This window comes from Eleutherodactylus coqui, chromosome 3 (assembly GCF_035609145.1).
Source record: "Eleutherodactylus coqui strain aEleCoq1 chromosome 3, aEleCoq1.hap1, whole genome shotgun sequence".
Classification (NCBI taxonomy): domain Eukaryota; kingdom Metazoa; phylum Chordata; class Amphibia; order Anura; family Eleutherodactylidae; genus Eleutherodactylus; species Eleutherodactylus coqui.
Window position 1 is genome coordinate 47,946,660 of NC_089839.1, and position 22,523 is coordinate 47,969,182.

General features: G+C 44.5%; 1 protein-coding gene across 2 annotated transcripts in view; it reads right to left on the reverse strand.

Moving 5' to 3' along the window:
- The window catches only part of PLEKHH2 (pleckstrin homology, MyTH4 and FERM domain containing H2), a 174,293-nt gene that overhangs the window by 127,951 nt on the left and 23,819 nt on the right, over positions 1 to 22,523 (reverse strand). For both annotated transcript variants that reach the window (XM_066595567.1, XM_066595568.1), the window contains exon 2: positions 21,519 to 21,648. In XM_066595567.1, the coding sequence (XP_066451664.1) occupies positions 21,519 to 21,648 (130 nt within the window). The remainder of the gene's footprint in view (positions 1 to 21,518; positions 21,649 to 22,523) is intronic.

Sequence of the window (22,523 nt, forward strand, 5' to 3'; positions counted from 1 at the left end):
CTTCTCCCTCGGTGGACCGCAGGGCTTCTGTGCGGTCCATTGCCGATTCCAGCCTCCTGACTGGCTGGAATCGGCACGTGACGGGGCGGAGCTACACGGAGCTACACGGAGCCCCATTGAGAAAAGCAGAAGACCCGGACTGCGCAAGCGTGTCTAATTTGGCCATTAGACGGCGAAAATTAGACGGCAACCATGGAGACGAGGACGCCAGCAACGGAACAGGTAAGTGAATAACTTTTGATAACTTCTGTATGGCTCATAATTAATGCACAATGTACATTACAAAGTGCATTAATATGGCCATACAGAAGTGTATAGACCCACTTGCTGCCGCGGGACAACCCCTTTAAGGCTGAAAATGGCTTGTATCCATCCTGTTCAGCGCATTACCCCCAATGTTGATCCAAAGAAAAAAAACCCAATGAGGTAGAAGTCAATTTTCCTCATTTTAGGGGGAAAAATTCCTACTCGACTCCAGTCTAGCAAGCAGAATAATCCCAGATCACAACCCTTTGGAAGTAATTAGTGACTAAAAAATGTAATCTTAATACTCAAGAAAGTTATCCAGGCCGCTCTTGAACTCTTTTAGCGAGTTCGTCATTACCACATCCTCAGGCAGAGAGTTCCATATTCTCACTGCTCGTACAGTAAAGAACCCCCTTCTATATCGGTGTAGAACCCTTCTTTCCTCTAGACTTAGAGTGCGGCCGCTTGTTATAGTCACTCTCCTGGGTATAAATAGATGATGGGAGAGATGGGCTATTGTCCCCTGATATAACATAGTTTCGTGTTTCCCCGAAAATAAGACAGGGACTTATTTTGATAACAGTGGGACTACCCGATCTGTGTGTGAGAGCCTAGTACTTTCAACCCTTATTGTTGCTCAGACCTTTGTTGTTGTTGACGTTTTTACTGCGTATTTTGAGCAGTTAAAACGCTGACAAAGCCCTCAGCCACCAACATAGGATCACTTCATGGTTACAGGAGTCAAAAAACCCGCCTCCACAAGGCGATAACTGTGATTGGTTCTTAGAGAGCTGCATTGATTGCCTGAGCCACAGACTGTGGAAACCACACCGGGGCTCTGGAAAGTAGCGGAATAATCTGAACCGAGTCTACTGGGTAAGTGACTTGGATGACCTGCGTGAAAAGCACTATAAAAATGCAGCAATTGCATTTTTGCAGCCCTTTTCATGCACCTAAAGCATTCCTATTGACTTTTTTTTTATGAATGGTAACTAGGGCTTATTTTCAGGGTGGGGCTTATTTTGGGGGAAACAGGGTATTAGGTCACCCCTCAGCTGGCTTTTTTCTAAACAAAATAACCCCAATTTTGATAACCTCTCTGGGTATTGTAGTCCGCCCATTCCATTTATTACTTTAGTTGCCCGTCTTTGTACCCGCTCAAGCTCTGATATGTCCTTTTTGAGTACCGGTGCCCAAAACTGTCCACAATATTCCATGTGTGGTCTGACCAGTGACTTGTAAAGAGGAGGAACAATGTTTCATCATGTATCCCTAGACCTCTTCTGATGCACCCCATGATCCTATTTGCCTTGGCAGCAGCTGCCTGACACTGGTTGCTCCAGTTATGCTAATTAAAAAAACCCAAGTCCTTTCCCATGTCAGTGTTTCCCAGTGGTTTTCCATTTAGCATGTAATGGTGACATGCATTTCCCTGTCCGTGTGCAGAACCTTACATTTATCAGGGTTAAACATGCTGCACACTACAACAGTATAGTAAGAACAGCCACATAACATAAAATCACAGTGTGTGGCTTACAGTACATCAGACTCATGTAATCTTCCAATGACCTCTATATCCTCACTGCTTGTTTCTGTAAGCACTGCTTTGGATCTATGCGGCTGTTACGTGGTATGCATCATGTCACGCTGCTATAAGACTCCTCAAAAACTGGAACAGCAATACAAAGTCGGCTGAACAAATGCTAAAACTCTATGAAGTGGTGCTTTACTCCATTATTGCTTTAAATGACATCTGCAGACGGCTATTCTGTTTTCCTTTTAGGAATCCCACAAGCCTTGACAAGAAATCCCGCAGTGATCGTGAGTAATGCGAAGACGAAGGGCAGAATGACATGTTAAATTAAGCTTATCATTGTTTCCTGTTTCTGAAAGCACCAGATACATTTTAGGCATTTTACCCGTGTGGTGGTTTTATGGCCCTATTTTTTTTCTTCAGCTATAAAAATTATTTCTGCTGCGTTAAGTTTTCCGTAACATATAGGGCGATTTTTTAGATCTTTTTTCCTGTTTTTTTTTTAGTCTTATTGGGGCTAAAAAGCTTAAAAAAAGTTTTACATTTGTATTGCTTATTTTTAAAATTTATTATATATACCGTATATACTCGAGTATAAGCCGAGTCAATAAGTTTTACCACAAAAAACTGGTAAATCTTATTGACTCGAGTATAAGCCGAGTATACACTAGGTACAAAAAAACCCACAATACTCACCTACCTCCCAGCCTGCATCTGTGTCCCCAGCGCGATGGTCTCCCTGGCAATGTGGCAACCTGCTTCAGACTTCTCCTCGCTGTCATCTCCCTGCTCGATTTTCAATTCCGCCGCCGTCAGCGCTGTGTAAGTAAGCGTTATGATTGGATCGAGTGCCAGCCAATCACAGCCGGCGGGGGAATTCAAAGCTGAGCAGGGAGATCCCAGAGGGGTGAAATCTCAAGCGGCTTGCCGCACCGCTGGGGGGACTATCGCACCTGGGACACAGGTGCAGGCTGGGAGGTGAGTATTGCGGGGAGGTTTACCTTACTCGAGAAACTAGGCTTATACTCGAGTATATATGGTATATGCTAAAATAAAGTCCAGGAATGGGGTCCTCATTTTATTTTGGATGTATAATGTGTATAGTCTCGGATTACAGGGCGCATATGGTGACGGTTTAGGTTGGTGTCGGCAGTACGTCGTTTTCTTTTTATATTTTTATATTATTCTGTAATTTTTTACTTATCTTTGTAACTATTTTTTTTAGCATCTATGTCTCCCATGACGTCATATAAGACATCTGGGGTTCATTCACATCGTCTTTTTTTTTTTTTTTAATTTCACACTTTTCCACTGTAACTGTGGCATCCATAGTGGCAGCATCCATAGAAGTCCCAGTTAGGCTAGTCTCACACGGGCGATTGTGATTTTCCTGCGAGAAAATCGTAGTAAATTGCGTTTTTGTTCCCACGATTTTTGAGTGTCAGTGATGCTTTTTTTGGAGAATAATCTCACATCGCATCGCTGCCGCGCGCAATAAAATCGCACATTTTTTTATCCCAAAGTCAATAGAGCTTTCTAATGTTAAAAACGTATTGTGCGTTTGTTGCGTTGTGATGGGATAAAAAGAAGCTTTTATAGGGAAACATGGGAGAGTAAAAAAAACAAACCGCACATCGCAGAAAAACAGAGTATGCCGCGATATTTTGTTCTCTCAACACCGCATCAGTGAAAACATCGCAGATAGGAAGGAAACCATTGTAATTCATTGGTTTCATAATCTGCTCAGGCGATTTTCACACCTCTGTGAAACCTCCCTTAGGACTTTGTCAGACGAGCGTTTTTTCTGCGCACTTATTTGCGAAAAAATGCTCTGCACGGATGTGCAAAATGCGTGTGACCGAAGCTTTGTGCTACTGGAGCTACTGGAGCAGCTGTGCTTGTAGAAGCACAGCTAATCCATGAAGGTCCCCTTATCACTGAACACTGTGACAGCACTGTCACAGTGTTCGGTGATGATGGGACTCCGTCTGTGGTAGAGGATTGCGATGTTCTCCCATTGCCCTTAATGGGGCCGGCGCTGCTGCCACTCCATTGAAAGCAATGGGATGCAGGCAACCCCGGCAGTGATTTTCGGGGAAGGGCTCGAAATATAAGCTTCCCTAGCTGAATGTTTCAAGCCCTTCCCAAAAATCACTGCGGGGGGTTGCCTGCTTCCTATTGCTTTCAATGGGATGGCAGCAGCGCCGGCCTCATTAAAAGCAATGGGAGAACACCATAATCCTCTAACACAGTTGCTACAGCTGTGGCAGGGGATTCTTTTGCCCCTGTGGGGAGTCCCATCATCACTGAACACTGTGGAGAGGTGACTCCCCGTGGGGGTTTCTTCATGCACAGCACAGACCTTACCAACACACCTATATGCTATCTTTTACAGGTGCGAGTATTTTGCACCTGTATATAACAGACATGTGAACACATAATAGGAATCCAATGGTTCTAATAGAAGTACTTTTTTTGCACACATAGATGTGCGCAAAAAAACCCCAATGGTCTGACCACAGCCTTAGGGTGCCTACCCACTACAGGTTTTTTTTCACTGCGAAATTCGCAGCGTTTTTTCTTCTGCAGGGGTCTATGGGACTTGTAATGTTGCAAAATCGCAATTTACCGCGAAATCGCAGTGGGTAGTCACCGTTATAGGGAAAAGCATTCCCCTATTGTGACAGTAGTAACTGAGCTGATCTGGATTAGCTAGGACCCTGCAGCTTTGCCATGGCAGGGGACACCCATTGGTTACGTGTTCTCTGGGTCGGATAGAAGAAGTAACACTTTTCGCTTTCTCTATTCACTACATAACACTCAATGAGCACTTTGTAGCCTGCAAAAAAAAAGGCAAAAGTGGTTAAAAACTGCTTCTACCTTCTCCTCCAGGTTCTCAGCTGTGACTAACAGACTAACAGCAGTTTTAATCCCATTCCCCGTATTTTTACCATCGGACATGACTAAATTAAACTACCATATATTCCGGCGTATAAGACGACCTTTTAACCCCTAAAAATCTGCTCTGCAGTCGGGGGTCATCTTATACGCTGGGTATACAAAAAAAAGCAGTACTCACCTCCCCTGGTGTTCTGCGGCGCTGCTGCAGGCTGTCGCTCCCTCCTCGGCCCCGACAGAGCATTGCTTTCTGGATGCAGGGCTTGAAATCCCCGCTCCAGAAAGCTAATGCTGTAATTGGATAACTCACGCGGTGTCAGCCAAATAACAGCCATTCAACACCTTTCAGAGGTGTTCGCATGCGTGAAATTTGAATCGCAAAACAGCGCACACTAGAGATGAGCAAGTATACTCGCTAAGGCACATTACTCGAGCGAGTAGTGCTTTAGCCGAGTGTCTCCACGCTCGTCTCTAAAGATTCGGGGGCCAGCGCGGGTTACAGGTGAGTTTCGGGGGGGAGAGAGGGAAAGAGAGATCTCCCATCCGTTCCTCCCCGCTCTCCCCCGCCGCTCCCCGCCCGCCGCCGGCCCTTGAATCTTTAGAGACGAGCGGTGAGATACTCGGCTATGGCACTACTCGCTCGAGTAATGTGCCTTAGCGAGTATACACGCTCATTTCTTGCGCACACCTAAAAAAGATAGGACATGGTGTGCGCAATGAATGGCTGAGCGCTGCCGCTGATTGGTCACAGCGCTCGGCCAATCAGACCGGTGGGCAAGAACTTGAAATAGGTGCAGTTCTGAAAAGACATGAGGATATACCATAAAAGTCTCAAATACGAATACCCCTTTAAGCACTGTATGGTATGATAGGACTATGCTTTTAATTATCTATTTTTACGAAAAAGGAGGGAGTATTCTTGTTGGAGGCATACTGTACATTTTCACAGTCGAAATCAAAGAAATGATTCAGTACTGGAACTGAGTCTCCCGTATCATCTGCCTCTATGATATTTTCACCCCCTGTTTGTGTCACCTCTGCTCAGATCAATGGCCTCAGTTGCACATTCTTGTGATTTCCGGTATCTATCTTCGGGGTGTTATGTTGAGCTATTTTAATATATCTATTTTTGTTTGTGTGGTTTCAATACCAGTAGAATTGTTCCTCCCTATAATTACATGTTCCTGTACACTATTGATTTATATGGTGCGTCTCTTTATGGACTGCATTTCACTGCTGGAGATTATATCAGGCATGTTAACCCATTTCACATTAGAGAGGATTTTGTTCTCAAACGAATGTGAAACCTCAAGAGGCAATAATGGTTTAGTTTTAGCACGTTTTTTTTATCCTCATACCAAATACGTATAAAAGGGAAAATGTGTTTGTATATTTGTTTCTATATTCTGCATAGGCTCCTACATACCTTGATGGATGTCAACCAAACTTGGTGCACATATTCTTCAAGATCCAACTGGTTGCTTATATAACCAATCACAGCACAGCTTTCATATTAATAGAGCAGTTTAAGAAATAATGATTGGTTACTATTTGCAACAAACACATTTTTACACCATTTTAATAAGGGAGGCCTATTGTATAATCTATGGTGAAATAAGATGCTTTGTGATACAGCATGGTGAATAATTTAGATGTGGTGAATTCAGAATGCCTACGAAAAAACAGAATCCTTTCGGACAAGTGCAGCCGAAAAGCAAAGAAATGAAAATTCTTGCAAGGAGAGCGAGACAAGTCAACAACGTGACCAACGACTTAAAATTAGCCGGAAAGAGCCAGGACATCAAGGGCTGCAGAGACCTCTGAATAGCATAAGGCCCGAATTCAAAAAGAGGGGGAACGAGCTAGTGCATGCAAAGCAACTGCATCAAGGGCTGCAGAGACCCCAGCATTCCAAAAGAGAGGGAAAGAGACAGCGCAGCAAAGGCTTCAGAGACCTCGAAATAGCACAAGGCCCAAATTCCAAAAGAAAGTGAACGAGCCAGGACATCAAGAGTGTCAGAAACCACAGAACAGTGTGAGGTCTGATGTTAAGTATTGTTGAAACGAGCCACTATATTAAGGGCTGCAGATATCGTAGATGTTGCGGCTTGTCGATTGCGATGGTGTTGTGGTACGTTAACCATGATGCAGAAGCAGACTGGTCACTCTGCTCCTATACGGGTTGCTGGTTGACACACTTTGCGTGAGGTTTGCCTACTACTATCTGTATCCGTATAGTTGCATGTTGGTATTCCTCTCAGAGTCCTCCACCACTGAGAGAGGTTTTATTACGTATGGTTTCTTCCATGGTTTACCTATCAGCTGGTAGGGAGAGCTTTATATTTTTATACGTCCCTTAGCTCATTGCTATTTATTGCAATTCAGTTGGTCGTGGTGGTTGGAACTGTGTCCAAGTGCTCCTGGAGTCAGATGTACAGCTTTTTTAGTTAAGTTGTGGTTTATTTCCCTCACTCATGGTTATTCGTACTCTGATTCAGTCTTCTCCCTTGCCCCTGTAAGGGTCAGGTAATAGGCCGAGAGATGCTCAGCAGGTTAGCACTTATCAGAGCAGTCAATCTGCTGTTAGGTAGGGATCTTTCCCAGTTAGGAGCAGGGTCAGTTTTCCCTCCTATTTTTGTGTTTTCCTTTGTTGAATTGGAGTTTTTCTGTAGCATTACCTTTTTAATTTGTCCGGTGTTGACACAGGCATGCGTCTGTCCTGGGCGAGCTGTGTATTGTACTCAGGTCAAACATGACACTAGAACAGCATGAGGTCCGAATTCAACGAGATGAAAGAACCAAGACATCAAGGGCTGCAGAGACTTCAGAATAGCATGAGGCCCGAATTCAACGAGAGGAATGAGCCAGTACATCAAGGGCATCAAAAACTTCTGAACAGTATGAGGCCCAAATTAAAAAAGAGAAGGAAAGGGCTAGGACATCAAGGGCATCAAAAACCTTGGAACAGCATAAGACCTGAAAAGGGAGTGAAAAAGCCAGTGCATCTAGAACATTGGAAACCACAGAACAGCGTGACATCAGACTTGCGGGAAAGAGCCATTACATCAAGGGCTGCAGAGATATCAAAACAGCATCAGGCCCAAATTCAAAAAGAGAGGGAAAGAGCCAGGACATCAAGGCACACTCGGGCAATGCCGGGTATATAAGCTAGTTCAAAATTATATGTGATTTTCTACTTCTCTAGCCACAGCTGAAGTGGCCTTTGTTCTGGACTGCTTGCTCTATCTAAAAGAATGACTGTATGACAACTAAAACAAACTTCAGATTTTTCCCTCTCTGCACTCTTCCACACGGTTACATGGTGTCCTGTGAAAAATGTCTATTTATGCCTCATCTATATGGTATCTCACATAGTGCCCAAACAACAGTGCCTAATAACACTGCCAGGTAGTAGCTTACATGGCACCCAATTAGGGGAATGGGTATGAAGCAGCTAGGGAACATATCTTCATCTGTGCAGATGTCCTTTCTTTAGGTTCAGGCACTATGTATAGCATTGGGGGTACATGATCCAGGTATCCAAATAATTAATACTGACAGGAGATGCGTCCTGTTTGACTGCACAGGTAGCACACGCTAAGGGCAGTTCCAGATGAGCATATTGTAACACATCTGTGGTACAGATCTGTAATACAGACCTGTTACAGATGATATTACAACTGGATATAATCAGTATTTGATCTGTATTTTCTACTAGACAAATACTGATCCTTATTCGCCCAACAAAAAATAATACCAATACTGAGGCAAAAACTGAGAAAAAAACAGATCATGCTGCTTTAAAAAAATAAATGGCTGTGAAATAGACGGCCATGTGAATAGATACATAGATTTATATTAGCTTCATATAACTGTCCTCAAAACCCGGACCAAATATGGAGTTAAAATATGCTTGTCTGAAAGCAGCCTGAAGCAGGGGCGTAACTATAGAGGATGCAGGGGATGTGGTTGCACCCGGGCCCAGGAGCCTTGGGGGCCCATAAGGCCTCTCTTCTCCATATAGGAAGCCCAGTACTATGAATGAAGCATTATAGTTTGGGGCCCCATTCCAGGTTTTGCATTGGGACCCAGGAGCTTCAAGTTACGCCTCTGGCCTGAAGGTATGTTCACAGTTAGTGTTCTGCAGATTTTCCAGTTGCCGCATTTACAGTACAAGTCTAATTAACCTGCAAATATGTGGTGTTGTGGTGCCAAACTACCCAGCTAGCCCCACGGGAGACTTGATAAGTTTCATTTTGTAAAGGTCTTGCCCTCCTTGCTAAGAGCTCGTTCACATCAGCACTAGGAGGTTTCTGTTTTCCTGCTCAGTTTATTACACAGAAAAAGGGAAACCCCTGGCCAAACTGAACCATCATAAGATGGGACCGAATAGCGCCGAATGGAGCCCATTGACTATAATGGGCTCCGTTCGGTACCAAGACAGACTTTTTTGTGTGCAAATCATTGACAGAAGTCCCAAATAGAACGTCTGACACAGATATAAACAAACCAAGTCCGCCTGTCCAAGTGTGGTATTGGGAGTATCTGCTGAATTCCCTGACTCATCCTACGAACCTGGCTCTGGCTTACAGTGTTACAAGTAGGCATAGGGATCGCTACTGCAGTTGGGCAGTTATATCGTAATCTGAAAATATCTTATAATGTGAATACAGCCTTAAAATGTACAACAATCCCATCCCTATAACGTGAATGTAAGGGCTTAAATACCCATGAATATATTTATGTATATTATTGGTGGTCACATAACTTTGTTTTTTACTCTAACTTTGTTGCTGTGGACTAACAGGACCTGAGCTGTCCTTTGATTGGGTAATGAGTGGGGTATAAAACACAGGTCTTTTTCACAGGCTCTGGTGTATTTTTGCAGAGAGCCTTGTGAGGAGTGAGCTGCTGCAAGACTACTCGTGTAGTCCTGTGCCAGGCAAAGGAAGAGCACAACTCAGACTCCTAAAGTGGTGCTAACGAGCTGATGCAGTGCCAAAGAGAAGTCTGCTGATCGTCCAAGAAAATGACAGCTGCAATTACTGACCACAAGAGCCAAGTCTTCACCAACAGAGCGACCACCAACAAGAGCAGATGGACCAACAGCCAGTATCCAGTTATTCAAATTTTGGTGGTGTGTAATTGTGAGTATCATTACCCAGGTTCTTCACCAGTAAAACGGACTGTATGGACTTCTTCACTGTACAGCCTCCCTAAAGATACAGTGCTTATAATTTGGTCAGGAAACAGTGACTGTATATTTCAAGTGAGTGAATTTATTCATTTGGCTAACAGAAGTTCCTGCAAGACTATGTTACTCAAAGGAGACTTCTATTTTCATACAGAATTTCTGGAGCTATTTGCCCCTGGCCAGGGTAACCATTTATGGACCATGTATTCCGCATCTGCAACTTGTTTCATGAACACAGCCTCATAATGTAAGAATTGCTTTACAAACCTCTTCAGTATTTGCTAAGTTATTCTTTCCCATTGCCATCAGATACAAAATACACAGTGGCAGCGAGGATATGAGGAAATAGTTTACATGACATCATTTAGATCACAGCGGAGTGAACAAAAAAAATCTCGGCAGTATTTGTTCTAAACATGCCTGAAATTCTCCCCATTCCTCCTAACTAGTAAAAGGGTCAGCGCCTTAAAGTCAATGCAGCTGTGTTCCTGCCGCAGCACAGAAAACACTTATGTTATGATAACCATAGATTGTCATTATTTTCACAGCCACCCTGCTCTGTGCTAGAAATACTCTATTCTTCGGGATAAAGGCACATTCACATGGCTGTATATTCTGCCACAGCAAGTATACATTTAGAATGAATTAATATTGCTCATATAGTGCCAGTATATTCTGCAGCGCTGTACAGAGTTCATCACCACTCATCAAACTGAGAAAAATTAATCCTTTGCCTGAATAATATTTGTTACATGTCAAAATAATCGACTTTTCATTAAACCTGGCAGCACTTTTGAGCCCCATAAACTACATTATAGGGCTCAAAAGTTATGGAACAAGGGGTTCGGGAGGCTGCTTTTATAAGACTGGAATATGGGAGTATAAAAAGCGGCTCTCTGGACCCCCTGTTCCTTCGCCTCGAGCACCATAACTTAGTTTATGAGGCTCAGAGCTGCCGATAAGTTCCCTTTAAAAGGTATCTTAAAGGGAACCCATCATGTCCCCACAGCACTATAAACTAAGTTATGGATGTTACGGGATATGTTAGGTAGCTGGGTGCTGTATTTTTTATACTTACCCCCTTCAGTGTCCCCTATGAATTTGGCGCATAGCACAAAAATCTGACTCTTTTTAGAGTCTCGTATGCAAGCTCTCCAATACAAGTCTATGGGAGTGCAGGCAGACAGGACTCTGAAAAGAGTTAGATTTTTGTGTGGTGCGTAGACTTCACTGGGTGACACTGCTGGATTGCTGGATCAGGTGAGTATTAAACTCTCTGATGCATACAAATGACAAGTGGTGCAGGAACATAGAATCATTGAGGGCTGGTGTGAATGTGCAATAGTCGCATCAAAAAACTGCAGACTACTGTTACATGTGAAACCAGCCTCTATATGTATGAGCAAAGTGAGAGATCCTGCTCAGGGAAAACACTATTTGTTACAGAGCATCTGTCATCTCAATACTTATATTCACAATAAAATAAACATTCTGGAACATCTTGTCTTAGAACACTGCATTGTGCCAGACCAAGTACAGGGAAAAGCTGAGGGACATGCAGAGCAATGGGGACAACAAAGTAATGATGTGCAAAACTCTACAACAGACAGTGAAGTAAGAGTAAACAAGTCCTAGGTTCTTTCCATGAATCTGCCCTGACTGATCCTCATGAGAGAGCAGAGTACCCGCCCCAAAAAGGGCAACCCCACTGATGGAACCTGAGTAGACTCCCTAACCGTTCCTAGATACAATCTAAATGAAAGGGAAAGAACAAAAACAGGGCCAGACAGAGATGACTAATAAAAGTAAACCAACAACGGAGTATGAAAGGATCAGTATGAAAGGAATTAGGAAGGTCCCTAAGACATTTCAAATTCAAAGTACAATAAAAGAATCCGCCTCAATGGCACAAAGTCACACTAAATCACATAAGACCATCGTACAAGTGTAAAACAAGAGTATTACTGGCATCCTCTGTTCATAGGAGCTAGATTAAATACCCTAAATAAGTTACTGAGAGGGTGACTGGGATGAAAGACAATCAGTGCAAAGACATAAGGGAGATGTTTCTCCTGTGGTATCCAGCACTGAAGGACACCACGTATGCATCGGCAGGCACATCATGTGGTCTTGCACTCACATTGTGATGTCAGACCAGACTCAAGCCTGAACCCGGAAACTGTAGGTGTTGAAAGCACTATGAAATATTCCTCATGGAAATTATGAATAAATTGACAAGTAGGTGTTACTATTTGCTCATCAACAGGGTTTGTGTCATGGTCTGTGGTTTACGACAGAATCGTGGCACAGGGGTCTTGACACATAGATGGGTTCGCTGCACTATTCCAGTCTGTCCTACAGATTAATGTTTATGTTTCTGTGGTTTGTCATTTCTTTAGGTGCCACTCGGGTCGTTTGCCTGTATTTCCTCAGTGGTTCCCCTGTCTTTGATTTTGTTCTCTTGTGTTGTTCATTGATTTTACCCAGGTGTTTGTGGAATTTTGTCTATCCTGTTGCATTACCTCGGTCATAATATTAGGCCTCCTGCACACGCGTGTGTCAGACCACACATGCAGGATTCCCGCAGCGGAATTCGACCCTGTACCCGGCCAGTAACCCTTGCATACCTGTCTGGCGGCTTCTTTCTGCACCGTGGATGTGCTGGCCGGCACTCCGTTGCGCATGCTCATGGCGGTAGTGCTGCAGGATGGACGCTTCCAGTGACTTCAATGGAAGCCGGCCATGAGTAGCCCACACGAAATTGCAGCATGCTTCGATTTGTCACCCACGAGCAGAAAATCGCAAACGATTTCCACTCGTGGTCAGGAAATCGTGGATTACCATAGGAGGCTATGGGCTCAATTTGCTGCAGAATCCAGGGGCAGAATCCTGCTCCGGATTTCGCAAGGAAAATCCACCCATGTGCAGGAGGCCTAAGGCTGCTTTTGGTTGTGGCTGTTGCTGAATATTGTCTCAGTTTTGATGGACTAAGGTCACATTCATCGAAGTTCTGCTGCTAAGATAAATAGTGTTTTTGTTGTTTAATGCTGCTGTTGTCCTTTAGTGTTTTCTTTCTTTTAGGTGCTAGAGTCAGTGGCCGAGGCACAAGACATGGGGCCGCCTTTATCGAGGCAACAACCTTGCTTTTAGGCAGGGCTGTTCTTGTTCTAGAAGTCAGGGCGAGGTTGTCCCTTCCTTCTTTTGTTTTAATTATATGGTACTTTACTCTGTTCCGCAGTCTGCTCCGTGTGAACACAACCCTACGTTCGTCCTAAATGTGGTGCATCTTACCTTCAGGATGAACGTGACAATTTGTCTCTATATACTTTAATTTGGGCTGACCACGTCAGAGTTTGAACACATCTTTTTTATTGACAAGGAGAATGGTAACAGCCAATGTCAATTTGTACATTTCCAGGACTGATCGTAGAGGGACAAAACAATGCAGAGTTCTAAGAAAAGATTCTACAGAATCGTTATTTCCCGAAGAATACAAGTATTTTTGTAAGCAGATGTAAGTTTGAGGCTTCCAATTCCATCTCTGTGATCTACTTTGATGGCATGAGATCTTTGTGTATTGAGCTCTCCATAAACATGAGATAGATACTGGAAATTGGGATTGTCAAAACTGAAAATCTTCCATAACCGAGCATGTTTAATATATACGATAATGCTATTCAGGCCGGAGGGAAAGTACAACCAGACATCTCCAGCATCTTGAGAGAATCAATAGGAATCTGGCAGAAAAAAGTACAAACAAGTCATGTGTATCTGATGATGCCCATGCTTAAAATGACTTTTGCATGATCTAAAGAAAACTTCTATATTACTAGGGTACTACATGTTCCAGTATTTTTCATGTACTTTTTTTTTTGGGGGGGGGGGGGGGGGGCTACACCTTAAATTTGTCTGGAAGTGAGAACTAGGACACTGCAGCAAAGCCATGTGAGCTTTTTAATTAGGGACTCCCATGGACTTTGAGGTGCACAACCACCGATCCCCAGCGATGCACCTTGTCTAATCCGGGCATTCTCTAAGGCTTCCTTCATACGGGCTGCATCCGTTGTGGAAATTCCACAGCATTTCCGGCATTTTTGTGTTAAAAACGACACATCTAGAGATGAGCGAGTGTACTCACTAAGGCAAACTACTCGAGCGAGTAGTGCCTTATTCGAGTACCCTCCCGCTCGTCTCAAAAGATTCGGGTGTCGGCGGGGGGCGGGGAGCGGCGGGGGAGAGCGGGGAGAAAAGAGGGGGGGGATCTCTCTCTCACTCCCCCCACCCCCCCCCCCCCCCCGCTCACTCCTGCAACTCACCACTCTCCCCCGTTGGTACCCGAATCTTTAGAGACGAGCAGGCAGGTACTCGCATAAGGCACTACTCGCTCGAGTAGTTTGCCTTAGCGAGTACACTCGCTCATCTCTACTCACATCACTTCAGGGAAGTAGAGATCCTCTGCATTGCGGGAAACCTTGCATCGCAATGCACTCGCATGCACCTCGCACACTGTGTGATGCTTTGCCGTCCCCATTGAAAACAGTGGGCGAGGTGAGGTGTTGGAACGCCCAAAGATAGGACATGACTCGTTGACATAGCTGTATGAATCCTTTTTTTGGGGGGGGAAACAAGTTTTATATTGTAATGACCCCATTCTGGGGTACATATAATTTGTTGTATAATATTTATTACAATGAATGGGTGATGGAAAAACATCGATAAATTCTGCCATTGTTTTGGGGTTTTGTTTTTACAGTGTTCACTATTTTGAAAAAAAAAACAATGTTATTTTCTTATCTGGATCAGCACGATTACTGCAATACCAAGTTTATGTATATTTTTTTATTTTTGACCACTTTTTGCAGAATGAAAACACATTTTTAAAGAAAAACTATTGAATCTGCATTGTTAAAAACCCGTAACATTTCAACTCTTCCAGCAGCGGAGCTGTGTGAGGGCTTCTTTTTTGCAGGCAGGGTTGTAGTTTTTATTGGTATGATTATGAGATATATGTGACTTCTGGAATAACTTTTTTGAATTGCTTTTACGATGTTCACCATGAGAAATAAATGTCAAAATATTTTCATTGTCTGTGACATAACGAACGCGGTAATACCTATTATGGCCACCTGCACACGGGCGGGTTGGATTCTGTATGCGGAATCCGACACTGTGCCCTGCGTACCTGTCCGGCGTCTTCTATTCTGTTCTGCAGGTTTGCAGTAGGATGGACAGCTTTCATTGACTTCAATGCTGCTATTTCTCCTCTGCTAGCAGAGAATCGCAATCGATTTCTGCTCGTGGACATGAAATCGCATTTTGCCACAGCATAGAAGGAATTTGCTGCGGAATCCGGAGGCAGACACCTGCTACGGATTCCACAATGCAAATCTGCCCGTGTGCAGATAGCCTATGCGTTGCTTTTTTAACATTTTTTTGGCATTTTATTCATTTAAAACAGGTTTTGGGGGAAATAATAGGTATTTTGTTTAAACTGGATTGCTTTTCTTTAAATTAAACTTTATGGAACTTTTTGGCACTATTTTTTAGTTCCCTAGGGTTAGGGCTCATTCAGATGAGCGTGTTTATGTGCGTACAATCGTGCACACATAACCATGCGTCTATTAGAACCATTGGTTCCCTATGGTGTGTTCACATGTCCGTGCACTATAGGTCCGTGGTGCACATCAATATTCCCCGTGGGGAGTCCCCTTATCACTGAACAGTGTGAATTATGAATAGCTGAGCTCTGCCTGTGATTGGCTGAGCGCTGTGACTAATCACAGGCAGCACTCAGCTGTCATTCAATGAATGGCTGAGCACTGCCTGTGATTGGCTGACCACTCAGCCAATCAGACACAGCCCTTTCAGCAGGTGGGGATTTTAAATCCCCGCCTGCTGAAAGAGCTTCAGAGCAGTGCAGGGGATCCAAGCGGCTAGACGCTCCGAGCACCGACAGTGGTGGAGAGGTAAGTATATTTTTATTTTATTTTTTACACATGCCACGGATGATTTTCAGGGAAGGGCTTATATTTAAAGACCTTCCCCGAAAATCACTGCAGAGGTTGCCGGCAGCCCATTGCTTTCAATGGGGCCGCCGGTAGCAGCAGCAGTGTCCCCATTGAAAGCAATGGGCATGGAGCTTCGTTCACGCGTGTTTTGACATGTCCGCGGATTTGTGCGCACATATGCGTGCGCAAATAGACGCTCATGTGAACGAGGCCTAACTTGAAGATGTGATTGTTTGATTGCTAGGAAAGTACATTCTACAATGCCTATGACAGAAGCCTGTTACACTTTGTGGGAGGTGAAGGTTTACCAGGCTGAGTTACATGACAGATATGGAGGCCTTTGTCCAGCTTCCATGGGAACCCATTGGTACCTTGCAATCACATTGCGGGGTGCCAATGGCTGACAGAAAGAGCCCCATCTCCCTGTTATCTGCTCACATGCTACAGTTGCTATTTATTGTGGCATGTAGGTGGTCAAACTGCCAGGATCTGAGGTTTCTCTGCTTTTGGTGGTTAGAGCAGGAGCCTTGCAGTCCATAGTCAGCCGAGCCACCACCTTAAAAAGATGCATGTGTAGGTTTAAAGCCCATTAGTGAGGTCAGTAAACAGGCGTATTTCTGTAATTAAGGTGTTAAAGGGGGTTTCCCCATGACCTAATATTGCTTGACAACCACTGTGCCCTTCCTGGCTGCTGCTGACCACGACCTGAGACTTTTGGCTATAGAAGGTCATTGCTGTGACTAGTGATTGGAAAGTCTTGGGAAAACCCCTTTAAAGTAAAGTTGTTGTTGCAATCCAAATTCCTCAGATCTCATCTCACTATTCTAGTCCTCTATGGGTCATGCATTCCAGAGTAGAGCATTCTGGGACCCACGTAAGGCTCCCATATACATTAGGGTTTAGTCATCCGAACCCATTAATAGCAGCGGGGCTGCACAACTCTCTAATGTGCATGGAAGCCGCTCAACTTTAACCCTTTCCTATCCACTGTCTGACGTCTGAAGACATTCCGATTGAAGTGTGTACAGCTATGATGTCGGAAGACGTCCGGCAGGGTATTCTTACTGCATATTACTGGCTGCTCTGTTGTCGGGGGCCTCTGGCATGTCCCCTACTGCAAGACTGGCTCTAGCCAGCAGATGGCGCCATTGTATAATGGCAGAAAGAGAAAGCCCCTTAGGAAACCCTGAATCCAAAATTAGATTGCAAAGGGTTAAAATTTCAATGTCTGACCCTATCTGCGGCTCATGAAACACACAAGCCAAACATTCATGTATGTGGGGGAGCCCGGGAAACGGCTATAAGCCAAACGATCATTTTTGTGTTAAAACTGCCTCGCATCACTTCAGTGAAGTAGCGATCCTCCGCCATGCCTAAAAGCCACAGCGGAGGATCACGGAGTGTTTTCCATTGCCTTCAATGGGTAAACCTTGCATCACATTGCACTCGCGTGCACCTCGCACGCCATGCGGTGTTGTGCTGACACCATTGAAAACAATGGGCGATGAGAGGCGTTTCGATGGAACGCCCAAAGATACGGCTCGTGTGTATGACCCCATTCAAAAGAATGGGGTTCATATTTGTGCGTCTCACAATGCACAAATCTTGCACGATTTTCTGGGTCACGTGAAAACGGCCTAAGGAGTGTTATTATGGGGTTATCAATACACATTGACAATAAGAGCTCATCAGATTCCAAGCACCACTGGCAGCCCTAAATAGGGGCCTCCCTGCATTTTTCTTCTTACCGCTGGTTATAACATTGGAAAGAAAGATATTCAATTTGCAATCAAACTAAGAAAAAATAATAAAAACAGTAGATTCAATAAAACCACATATTTTCTGCTGCAGTTTCGAAGACAGAATAAAAAAAATGCAGATTTGGAATAATATTCTTTTAGAAAACTGATACATGTGGCAAACTTGGCCAATTTCCCCCATGAGTCTTGAAATTCCGCTCTCAGACAATACGCATCCAAATTCTCCCTCTAACAAAGTATCTTTCATTGGAAGTCAGATGCCGACTCCCCGCGAGTCTAAAACAAACCCAGCACCAATAAATATAGATGGACTGCCCGCTGACAGATCAGCTGTTATGACAAGATACTAACAAAAGGGGCGCTGTAAATGGATTGTTAGAACACAAATATGTCCTAAGTCAGCTGATATTCAGCACCAGTATCGGCGGTGGAAAAATATACATACGGCTAAAAATAACAGCAAAAATCACATTATTTTCCATTTGCAGAGTGCGAGATCATATTTGTACTCCGCAGTGTAAGTGGGTGGGACGCTGGAGTACAGCCAACTACAATGCAACTGCATAAAAAAAGACATTTATTGAAATTGTTTGTACAACTCTGCCAAAATAGAAATAGTTCAGGGATTTACATGGTCCTTCAATTGCTCAGATTTGCTATGATAAAAAAATGTGTCCAATTGCATATGTAACAATTCCATAATATATTCTTATTGCAAGCAGAAACCACTTGACTCATAAGGGTAGACTAGAAAAGGGGAAATTAAATTTCCAATGCTTGCTCCATGTAAATGAGGGAGAGACCCCAGGGAAATGAAACGGCTAGGAAAGTATATTGGAAGATTCAAGTGCTTTCAAGGGGTCTTGTCATTAAAAACTGCACATCACATTTTCCACTGTACTACCCTGTCTAGCATAAGCTGTTATAGACTATACACATAACATGTATTTTTCTAAGCAAAACTTATCTTGTCTCCGTTTTGCCTTTTCAAATTCTTGTACACATCTGGAGCGCTTTCTCCATTCGGCCAGCGGGGTCAATTTCCAAGAGTACTAGTTCTGGTGAGCTACTTCCAACCTCATAGCACTACTTCCACCCATTTCCCTACTCTGCACAGTGCAGACTGTTAGCAGTAGGAGCATGCATGGCCTTATAAGTCTACTCACTCACCTCTCAAGTGTCTTCTCACACCCCTTTTGGGTGCTCTCCTTGGGGAGAGACGTTGCTTCCCCCCGACCCACTCACTCCTAGGTGTCTCCACACACTTTTTGGGTGCTCTTCTTAAGGAGAGACGACACCCCTCTTGATCCCCGTTACAGGCCTCTCACTAGCCAAGCCGGAAACCTACTGCACACTGAGGGACAAACACCCCAAAACAGCTGTCTGTGTATGGTTTTCTAACTAGGTTTCCTATTCCCAATCATTGTTTTACAGACGTATTAAAGATTTGTACATTGATTTAAAGGAATACTGCCATCCAATAGGTGGCACTGCAGAGGTATTGTTCCATCTTCCTTATTTGCATAAATTACCCAGAGGAGCATGGATGGCTGTATAAGTCTCCTCACTCACTTATCAGATGTCTTCTCACACCCCTTCGGGTCCTCTCCTTGGGGAGAGACAATGCTTCCCCTCGACCCACTCACTCCTAGGTGTCTCCACACACTTTTTGGGTGCTTTCCTTAAGGAGAGACGACACCCCTCTTCACCGACTGTTAGCACATGAGCACTCATGGCACGATTCTGCGCATGCCCAGTTATTCACAGACTGACGAGGATTCCTGCATATACGCAACGTATATTGCCTTGGCCGGTCCCTTAGACTCCTATGGGAGCTGCCAAAAAAGGGAGGTGGGAGTTTAGCAGGGGAGAATAAGGGATTCCCCTTAGCAGTGTGATGCCTGGGTTCCTCTGCATTTTTTGTGCACGCATTTGCACACCAAGGGTCCCCATAGAAGTCTAATAAGCTGCGCAATTCAAAGAAAAAGAGAACACATATGGACTTCATTAGGATAAATATAGAGATGAGCGAGCGTACTCGGAAAAGCACTACTCGCTCAAGTAATTGGCTTTATCCGAGTATCGCTGTGCTCGTCCCTGAAGATTCGGGTGCCGCTGCGGCTGACAGGTGAGTCGCAGCGGGGAGCAGGGGAGAGCGGGCGGGAGAGAGGGAGAGAAAGATCTTACCTCCGTTCCTCCCCGCTCTCCCCTGCAGCTCCCCGCTCCGTGCCGGCACCCGAATCTTCAGGGACGAGCACAGCGATACTCGGATAAAGCAAATTACTCGAGCGAGTAGTGCTTTTCCGAGTACGCTCGCTCATCTCTAGATAAATAGCCTTTTAAATCCTAGTGTGGGTGTGTCCCGCGCTCATGTGAACATGGCTTGCGTGCGCAAAAAGTGCAGTCAAATGTACCGATACGTGCACAAATCTACCTCTTTCATAGGACAAATACGTTGTGCTGAAGCGTGCACAATGGCGCATATGTTCGTCTGAGGGATTCTTTAGAATCACATTGGTCCGACTTCTGTCATCTCCACTGAACTGTGATGTCACGTCCATCAGTCACATCGCTAATGTGCAGTTCAGTCCCAGTCAAGTGAATAGGCCTCAGCTACAATATCAGGTACCGCTGCTACAAAATGTACGGCGCTGTGCCTGCTAATCAGTTAAGTGGCCGCAGCAATCACCTGGAAGCCATGGCAGCTTCAAGTAGCTGATCAGCAGAGTGCTGGAAGACGGAACACGACCGATCTGATATTGACGACCTACCGCAAAGTTATTTTAGTCCTGAATAAACCCTTTAAGGGGAAATTCAGGTGGAAACCAAACCTTTCCAGTTGATCAACATTCTAGTCTAAGGGCTTATTCACATGAGGGTATATCAGCCAGTGTTTTTACGCTGGCCAATATACACTACCATCTGATGCAGGGGCTCGGCGTATATGCCGTCGGTCAGGGAAGGGGAGGGGGGGGGAGACAGTTTAGCTCTGCTAAACTGTCTCCTCCCCTTCGCTGGCTTCCCTCCTCTCTCCTCACCTCCGGCTGTTTGCAATGGGAGGGGGCGGCTAACTTGCAGATTGGTGAGAGTCTCACCACTGGATCCCGCTGTTCTCAAGATTGGGGGTCCCGTGTCCCCTGTCCTCCTCACTGGGGGGTTACTGCACCCCCTGCAGTGAGGAGGAGACTGAATGGAGCACTGCATGCACAAGCACACCAAAGCGCCATTAAATAATTTAATGGGACCACCGAGATTCCCGAGTCGCACCCGCTTGGGAAATTCCGTCAGCCCCATTAAAATGAATGGTGCGCCAACCGTGCTTGCTCAACCAGCGCTCTCTTCAGGCCTCATTCATACGAGCCAGAAATGGTAAGAGTTAAGAGTAGCCATGATCTAATTCCGAACTTAATTAACGTCGCTTGCATAAATGAGGCCTTATAGTGGGTCAGGAATGCTATATTTTCTCTTTAGGGAGAGCACCTAAAAGGTGAGTGAGTGGGGAGACTTATAAGGCCATTCATGCTCCTCTGGGTAATATGCAAAATAAGGTAGATGGAACAATACCTCTGCAGCGCCACCTATTGGACATCACTGCAGGGAAAGAAGCGACCCCAGCAGTGACAGAACGGGACATGAGAGTCCCATTGTCAAAATCGGTGAGGATCTCAGTGGTGAGACCCCGACTGATCTGCAAGTTATTCCCTATCCTGTAAACAGGGGATAACTTCAAATTCTGGTACAACCCCTTTAATCATTTTTATTTGCTCCTTCTAAATAACAAATGTGTCTGTTTGAGGGTTTTCACTGTCAGTCCTGTACAGTTTATCATTCAGCATATGTTTCTTCTATAGTGTAGAAGGTATATTATGCAACGTTACCTTCTCTGCCAGTAATTCCCGGATTCTGTTCGCCTGTGTACGGAACTTCATCAGCTGCGATTCCAGGGCTATGCATCTCTCTTCCCAGTCTACGGCTCCCTCACATTCCAGTTGCTCTGCCATGCTCGCTCTAAAATAGTAAAACACATAAACAGCATGAGTGGTCACTTTGTGACACCGTCAGAACTCCCTCCTCTACTTCCTGCAGTGGATCTGCTACAATGAGCCATCTGTGAAACCCAGTTGAATCCTGCTACTTATTACTGATGCTATCATGAGGATTAGTCCAACACAGCTGGATGGAAAACATACAGAAGAATATGGGAATAAAACATTGTCTTCTTAAGAAAACAAACAGTATTGTATATCAGTAGTGCGAAAAGCAGAATATATTACACCAGGGTTGTCTAGGAAAACCCCAACGTAAAAGTAATGCCAGAAGGACAAAAAGTATTGCTTGCGGTGAAATAGTGATCACCCCATAAATAGGCAGATATGCCGTTCAGGAGTCCGAAAAAGATGGAAGATAATCATTTTGGATACTTTGTTGTCTTTTTTTTGCTTTGCTCTGGATCAATATTGGGGGTAATAGGCTGAAATGGATGGGCACTGGGCAGGTATCTTTTTTTCAGCCTTACATACTATGTTACTATGTAATATACACTGAATGGTCACTTTATTAGACCCCCATCTAGTAGTGTATTGGGCGTCCCCTGGCCTTCATATCTGCAGCAATTCATCATGGCATAGATTCAACGAGATTTTGAAATCGTTCTGCAGGAATATTGGCCCCTGCGGACAGGAAGCTGCTTGTAGTTGCAGCAAATTAGATGTGCTGACATGTTCAGAACAGCTTACAGGAAGGGTTCATCGATTCATGCTGCTTGTGCCAAATTCTGGCCTCCTATCAGTATGGTGCAATAGAAATCTGGCTACATCTGACCAAGGAATGTTTTTCCAAGCTCGGTGATACAATTTTTGCGCTCTTTTGCCCACTGGAGTTTC